The following is an 8,169-nucleotide window of genomic DNA, read 5'->3' on the forward strand; positions in this document are numbered from 1 at the left end:
GCCATCAGACTTTTCACACGTAGTCTTTGTTTGTGTGTGTGTGTGTGTGTGTTTGTGTGTGTGTGTGTGTGTGTGTGTGTATTCTTTCTCCCCTTTTTCTTTTCAATATTTCAACTCTAGTGCTCGGTAGCCCAGAGGCGAAGGCGGGTCAGCGCGCGGAATCTGGGAGCTCGGGGATTGGTGGCACTGCCTTTTCTGGCGCAGCTGCCCGGGGCAACGCTGGCGGAGGAAACCCGCCCAGAGGCGAGATACTCCCGCGGTCTGGATGCGCTCTGTCCCTGAGCGCAGCGAGCCCCAAGTGCGAATCCGCCTGGTGAAGGAAAGAGCAGGGCTGCCGAGTAAGATTAGAGGAGCGTATCGGGCAGAACCTGGCGTCCTTTGAACCCCGCTAAAGAAAGCGAGCCAGCCCCCATCCTCCAACATCAAAGTGACTCTTAACTTTGTTACAAACTCTCTGGGGCCGGCCTGGGGTTTGTTTTGCTTCTTGTGGGGAAAAGAGGAGTAGCGCACTTCGAGCGGCGAGGAAAAGTGAGGAAGAGAGAAGAGATCAAGATTGAATCCAGGACTAAGAGCGAAAGGACAGCCAAATCCACCCGGGCGCCCGCTGGTCTCGGCGAGCCACCGCCTTGGACATTTCTGCTGCGCAGCTCGGAGAGCAATTCTCGGCAGCTGCGTTCTCGGCCCAGTTGGCAGGTCGCCTCCGGGTGCGCGGAGCAACTCCTCGTTCGCGCCCTCCACGCTTCTCGCTCCCCTAAGCACCGCCGGGGGCACCAGCCGGCGCCTTCGCTGCGTGGCTGCAGGCTCCGGCCTGGCCGTGGGATGTTAGCGGTGGGGGCGATGGAGGGCACCCGGCAGAGCGCTTTCTTGCTCAGTAGCCCGCCCCTGGCCGCCCTGCACAGCATGGCCGAAATGAAGACCCCGTTGTACCCCGCCGCGTACCCCCAGCTACCTGCCGGCCCCGCCTCCTCCTCGTCCTCCTCGTCTTCCTCATCGTCGCCCTCTCCGCCTTTGGGCGCCCACAACCCAGGCAGCCTTAAGCCCCCGGCCGCGGGGGGGCTCTCGTCCCTGGGCAGCCCCCCGCAGCAACTCTCGGCAGCCACTCCACACGGTATCAACGACATCCTGAGCCGGCCCTCAATGCCCGTGGCTTCAGGGGCCGCCCTGCCCTCCGCCTCTCCCTCCGGTTCCTCCTCCTCCTCTTCCTCGTCCACCTCCGCTTCCTCGGCTTCGGCCGCTGCCGCCGCGGCTGCTGCCGCCGCAGCCGCTGCCTCCTCTCCAGCGGGGCTGTTGGCCGGCCTGCCCCGCTTCAGCAGCCTGAGCCCGCCGCCGCCACCGCCGGGGCTTTATTTTAGCCCCAGTGCCGCAGCTGTGGCCGCTGTGGGTCGGTACCCCAAGCCGCTAGCGGAGCTGCCCGGCCGGACGCCTATCTTCTGGCCAGGAGTGATGCAGAGCCCGCCCTGGAGGGACGCGCGCCTGGCCTGCACCCCTCGTGAGTACGATCGCCCGTGCGCAGTTTGTGCGCGTTGTGCCCGCTCTCGGGTCAGGGCCCTTGGTGTGTATGCACTGGGTCCACCCTCTTGCCTCCCTAGTAGTTTGGCAACGCCAGAATCGCATGATTTAGTCTGTGCCAGGCCGTTCAGTGAGGGATTCTCGTTTTCCTGAGCTCGCGTGGTTGCGTTCAAGCTCCTTCCTCTCTCCTGGTCTTGGGCATGCTTCGCGGACCGGGTGTGCACGCGTCCTCGTGGAACACAACGCGGTGCAGGGCGTTTGTCTCATCCGAGGCCTCCGCCGCTCCTGGTTCAGTCCAGCTTGAACCGCGGGCCCGGCTGGGTTAAAGAACTGGGAAGGGCAGGAGAGGCCATTGCACCCTACCCGCACCCCTGCTTTCCCGGCTCCGGCCTGCGGACCAGGGTTCCACCCTCGCCGGCCTACCTGGCCTTCACTCTGCGAGCCGATGGGAACCCACAGCAGCGAGCCTTCCACAGCCCTGAGCGGAGCGCGTGTGTTTGCACGTACGTCTCATCCCTGGGTGGCCCCAACTCACTTCGCTCTCGCCCCCCGAGTACAGTAAGCGCGAGTGAACCCATTGAAGACAGGCTCGCGGCTCCCCACCGCTGGGCCCTCGCTTTTCCACCTGCGTTGGCCCTGGGGGGCAGGGGCGCGTTCGGCCCGGGCACAATGAAAGGCATAGTGGCCCTCAGCATCCTAACACGAGAAAGAACCAGTGGAAGAACAAGGTGATGGGACAAGGACCTGGAAAAATGCAACATCTCTCAGGGACCTTGCTTGAAACCAGCTGAGTTGCCCCGGAATCACTCTAATATGGGTAGTTGGCCACCGCACCCTGGAACCTCCCAGACTCCCAGGTGGCGTTCGGGAGCCAGCCCCAGGTCCTTTTCTCGCTCTGTTCTTTGCTTTTGACCGAGTGCCTGAAGTTTTTTCTAGGTCTCCGGATCTCTTTAGTGTTGTTGAGCGGTAGTAACTAAGAGAAGTTGCGAGAGCCTAGTGGAGGCTCCCTTGGGAAGCCTCGGGACAGAGGGCGGTCCAGGCGGATGAGGGTGTTGAGGAGAAGCTATTGTATTCGTTTCGATGGCCAAGTAGGGACCGCCAACAAAGGCGGCGCCCCCTCCCCCTCGGGCGCAGCAGCGTTAGACTTAGGGCCGATTTCGCTCTCTTGTGTGCAAAGTACAAGGAACCTTTTGTTGCGGTGGCACAGGTTAGGAAAGCTTTCAGGGAAAAAAAAAAACTAGTCATCCTCATGCAAAGGCTTCGGGGCCAAGCGAGCACCCACTGGACGAGAAGGCTAGAGCGGCCTTTCCCCCGCACTTCTCAATTCACTAAGGCCTAGCTGTTCAGCTCCGGCAAACTTTACCAATGTGTTCCCTGGATCTTTGACGTCGGTGTTGGGCAGAAGGTTATTTACTGCTGCTCCAGACATACCCAGCTTTTAAAAAACAGGTGGGATAAAAAGGCAAAGGGGAGGCGAGGTGGGACTGGAAGCACCACGACGCTTCTGGTACCTGCCGCGGAATAAGCTTTACTTTCCCACCAAAACATTGTTTTGGGAGTTTGTTTCATTTCACTGGAGCCTCCTGTAACCGATTATTTTCACTCTGTTCTTGTTTATCCATTCTCTCAGATCAAGGATCCATTTTGTTGGACAAAGACGGGAAGAGAAAACACACGAGACCTACGTTCTCCGGCCAGCAGATCTTTGCCCTGGAGAAGACTTTTGAACAAACGAAATACTTGGCAGGGCCCGAGAGGGCCCGCTTGGCGTATTCTTTGGGGATGACGGAGAGTCAGGTCAAGGTGAGTGGACCTTGCAAACCTCCAAGGATAGCCATCCCCCGTTTACTGTAGCTCGCGCGCGCACGCACACGTATACACCAATTTAACAACCAGCCGCCTGGGGTGCGGGTCTGAGGAGTCTGGGGAGAAGATGGGATCAGCAAAGGGGGTCGGGGTGGGGTTACAAAGGCTCTAGGAACTCCCAGGAGGTCAAACTGTTGATGAACAAAAGGAATCAAGCCCCCCCGCCTTTGAAATTAGGTTAATCTAGATAGCAGCATGTGCTGGGGAACTCGCCATTATTAGAGAATAAAAGCATTACATAAATATCAGCCCTGAGAATAGATCAGGCCAGTTAGATAGCTTCTATTTATTGTTTGTAAAGATATTCAATCTTTTGTTGGTCAATTCAGGCTCCACGAGTTTTATAATTTCTTAATATAGATCAGCGTTATAGTGCTACTATATTAACTTGCAGGTTTAAAAAAATAAATCCACAGGATCTAACCAGTTAGCATGAATGACTCTGCTTTTAGTTTACTGAAGACAGTCACTTTGGAACAGTAATGTTCTAAATGAATTGACAAGGTTATTAATTTATTATGAAACTGAATCCTGTTTAAAATAAGTTTATCAACATATGTGGTATTTTATCATTTATGACAACATTTATAATTAAAATTTTACTTTGCTTGTAATATATTTCCAGAGAATAAAATTTTAGAAATGTTTCCTTAAAAACAAAGGAATTGAGCCAGCTAGATAAATTAAATCTAGTGGTTTCCTATATTTCCAGTACTCTCTTTTGTTCCTTTTCTTCATTTGTTAGAGTTGGGTTTTTTTAGGGGGCTGTGTTTGTGTGTTTTAAGTCCATTTTCATTAGTCTAATCATTGTTGTTTAAGTAAGAATAACTGTTAACAATGTCTTCTGGTTAGAGTGTATGTCCCCCTGGACAAGCATCATAAAATGCATTTCAGAAGTGATTTTGTATGTGACCATTAGAATACTATCACAGTTAAAATTATTTTTGCAGTGGTTGGTACATAGCCTGCCACAGTAATCTGGAGGTCTCCATTTGTCACCGTAAATATGTCTGCTGGCTCGAAGTGAATTATTATAGCAGTATAAAGAAAATCAAAATCACTTTCTTAACAATTCCGATTCTTTAGATAAAATACGTAACAGATGGGAAAATGGATGAGAAGCATAAAGAGAAGATAATTCAATATCTTTGGGAAATTGGTTGCTTATTGCTGATGCTTTAGGTTAATGTATGTCAAACATGTCAAAATATCGTGAATATGCTTAAATATTTTTATATAAAATGAATGGTGGAGAGGAACAATATTAAAGTAATATTTGAAAGACTAGACATGCTAATAGAAGGAAATAATGTAATTGTCAACATTTCATTTTTTAAAAAAGTAACTGATGAAACTCTAGTCTTGACTTTGGTTTTATAAAAAACATTAAACCAGACACACACACACATCACCACCACCACCACCACTACCACCACCACCATTGTGATGATTTTGACTGGGCTATTAAATATTTTCATGCATTTATATTGGTTATTGTTGGTGATGTGAGGTTTCTATTTTGGCAGATTAAAAAAAAAACTTTACATCATGTGCTGCAAGGGTAAATTGGGAGGGGTGTTTACTTACCACGTTTGTGTGTATTCAGACCTGAGATTAAGTGAAACAGACATATCCAAAAGTGAAAAGGAGAATGAAGATAATTGGGATAAATGCTATTCTCTCTCCCACAAATCACACGAAAAATCAAGTACACTTAGATTATTTGGAATACGTTAATCTAAGTAAATAATATAACGAAAAAAATCACCGTTATTATGGGGCAGCTTTTCAAAGGGGAAAAGTTTTCTACTTTAAACTAGAAAGTAGGAAGCGCACTCATTTTTTGGGAAACTCATTTTAAGTGTCCAAGTTTTTTCTCTTCTGAGAAATGGCTCACTGACAACCTCAATACTCTTGTGTTACCATCGCTATGGCAACGGCAGTCAGTTTGTTGCTGTCTGTTACTCAGAGGAACCTGGGGCAATGGAGACTGAATTTGACGGCCCAGACAAGGGAGGTCTCTGAGGGAGGGTGGCAAGCTGTCAGGGGCCCGCAGGAGCGACATCGGGATGCGAGGGAAGTAGCACTACTGGGGTCTGCTCGCGTTAAATTCCTGCCGCCATTGTCTCCCCTCTCCTTCCCTGGTTCGGGCCACAGGTCTGGTTCCAGAACCGCCGGACCAAGTGGAGGAAGAAGCACGCGGCGGAGATGGCCACGGCCAAGAAGAAGCAGGACTCGGAGACCGAGCGGCTCAAGGGGGCTTCGGAGAACGAGGAGGAGGACGACGACTACAACAAGCCGCTGGACCCCAACTCGGACGACGAGAAAATCACACAGCTGCTGAAGAAGCACAAGTCCGGCGGCGGCGGCGGCCTCCTGCTGCACGCGTCCGAGACTGAGGGCTCGTCCTGAGCGCCTGCCGCCCGGCCTTGCCGCCCCTCTCCCCGAGGGGCCCTTTGCTATTTTCTGAGATGTACATATCTATTTTTTTAAGCTAGAAGTTGAGGGGGGTGGAGGAGAGAGACTCGGGGGTTGATGAGGCTGAAAACACCATGAAATGCACTGTGAGAACAACGCAACCGAAACTCGCAGCTGGGTCACCCTCCCAGCCGGGTTGGGTCTTCTAGTCCCGCACGCCCCCCCCAGGAGGGAGCGGCCTCAGCGTCCGCCAGCCCACGCGCCCCTTCCCTGACGGATCCCGAGGGGTCCTGACCCCCGCGCACGGCGGGGTGGGGGCGCAGGGACGGGTTCTCCAGAATCAGCACCCACTGCGCGCGGGACCTCGGAGCTTCGCGGGCGGGCGGCCGCCGCAGACGGGAAGAGGGACGTTTCTCCCCCCACAAACTGCTGTGCGGACCAAAGTAACCTGTTGAAGGCCCTTTGTAAATAAATCGTGAGTCACACTGACTAGAAGTTACTTTATTGTGAATATTTAAAATGTAAAGTGCTTTTTTGAATTTCATATAAAAAGATGGACCTCCTCCTTCCTTCTACCGGTCCCCTTTTAAGAGTTATTCAAACCATTCGTTCCCCTTTTATTTTGAACTTGAGAAGCGTAGAAATGAATGTTCTCGGCCTCCCTCTCCTCTCGCTCCTCTGCCGGGTTTGGGTTTGTTGGATCTCACTTTCTCCCTCATGCCTTCCATCTCTTCCCCCACCGCCCCCTGGCTCCGCGCCCGCCTCCCGCCTCCAGGACTTGAAGTAGAAGACATGGAACTACGGAAGGCCTCAGACCTGCCTCTCCGTTCCTCTCTGAAATTGCACAGTCGTTTGTTGCTATTTATTAGTGATTTGAAGAAAGTATTGGGGAGGGAAGGGCTACAATAGCTTGTATTTAATTTAACTCCTTTCTGATAAAAATGCGTGTTGAAGTAGATGGTGGGAATTGTTACAACTGCTCTGGGTCAGAAACATAAAAATCCATTTAGTTGCTGTAATTGAATTTGAAGTGTTTTGTATCATAAGGATACTATAGACTATGTAAATTGTTTTCTTTTTTTAAGCTAATAACAGTTGATATATTAGCATCTTTAACCTTTATTAATTTATATAAGGAATTCGGTTTGTAAAGAGAAAGAAATCCCCTTTGCAAGACCAGTTAAATGTAATGCACTTTCTGTTTCAAAGGATAAATCAAATTAAAAAAGTTTGAAGACGTCTGTTGCGTGGAGTGAAAGGATACAGATAATCTGATCTCATCAGAGATCTCAAATAAAAGTCAAGACCACAAAAATTTTACATTGGTTTCTTGGGTAAAATAGTTGTCACATCATCATCATCATCATCATCATCATCATTATATTTATTATTACTATTATTATTATTAATTTGGAAGAGTCGGGTCACATCTCATTCTTTTGGACTGGGAAGATATAAGAAATGCAGCCCCACTCATAGGGCTTCTTGAAGAGACTTGTCTAGCAGGCAGCTTCTGATGTCTGTGTTGTCTAATTTTTTTCCTGATGGCTTTTTCCTATTTGAGAAAGTCCTGGGGGAGGGGTGGGGTTGGGAAGACCTCATTTCCATATATCCCAGTTAGCTTGCTCACTTAGCTTGGAGGAGGTAGAGGAACCCGCTGGCCCAGCAGTACTGCTGTTTCCTTGCTAACATTTCGCCCTCCTCCCCTTGTAAAAATGCAGAAGTTGGTGGAAACACAGGAACTCTGATTTTTGCTAACCATTACAATAAAGAAGGATGAATTTAAAGAAAGCTGCTTCTGATCTGAAAGTCTTTAGGGTTAAGGAAGCAGTGTAAAGATGGGAATCAGTGGTAGAGGGCTGTATCACTGTCTTGGGATCTTTTTGTTTTCAGACCCTCAGTTATAGGCTCAGTGAAATATAGTTATCCCTTTAGTGTTTCAGGTTAATGAGCTTGTGTTCAAAGACAGAAAAATCAATAGAACCCAGTAGATTCTTCAGGCTAGTGTTAGGTAAAGAAAGAGTATGTCTGTTTTGTTTCTTTGAAAATAAAAAGCATTGTGAAAACGAATGAAATTGTCTAAAGGAAGTTATTATAGAATATATTTCTGATGGCGTGGTTTAGTAGAAAGAAAGGAAGCAAATCTGCCCTATTTTCTCTAGTTCACCTGTGAATTTCCCAATAAATGTCAAACTTCTGAATTTCTGTGTTCTTAGAAACACAGACTAAGCTGTGTGTCCTTTAGAGAGGCAACTGTTTCAAAAGAGGCTTTGCGGTGCTGGGATGATGTAATTTAAATCTTAGCTGTAAACGGTTCCTTCCTTCCTTCCTTCCTTCCTTCCTTCCTTCCTTCCTTCCTTCCTTCCTTCCTTCCTT

The 8,169-nt window shown here is 49.4% G+C and overlaps 1 protein-coding gene across 1 annotated transcript; it reads left to right on the forward strand.

The window, feature by feature from the left end:
* Positions 1–819: 819 nt before the first annotated feature.
* NKX6-1 (NK6 homeobox 1) lies at positions 820–5,792 on the forward strand. Its single transcript, XM_006907582.1, has 3 exons — positions 820–1,489; positions 3,140–3,312; positions 5,533–5,792. The coding sequence occupies exons 1-3, from the start codon at positions 820–822 to the stop codon at positions 5,785–5,787; spliced, it is 1,098 nt and encodes a 365-aa protein (XP_006907644.1). The 3' UTR covers positions 5,788–5,792.
* Positions 5,793–8,169: the final 2,377 nt, after the last annotated feature.

The sequence above is a fragment of the Pteropus alecto genome, unplaced genomic scaffold (genome assembly GCF_000325575.1).
Source record: "Pteropus alecto unplaced genomic scaffold, ASM32557v1 scaffold161, whole genome shotgun sequence".
NCBI lineage: Eukaryota > Metazoa > Chordata > Mammalia > Chiroptera > Pteropodidae > Pteropus > Pteropus alecto.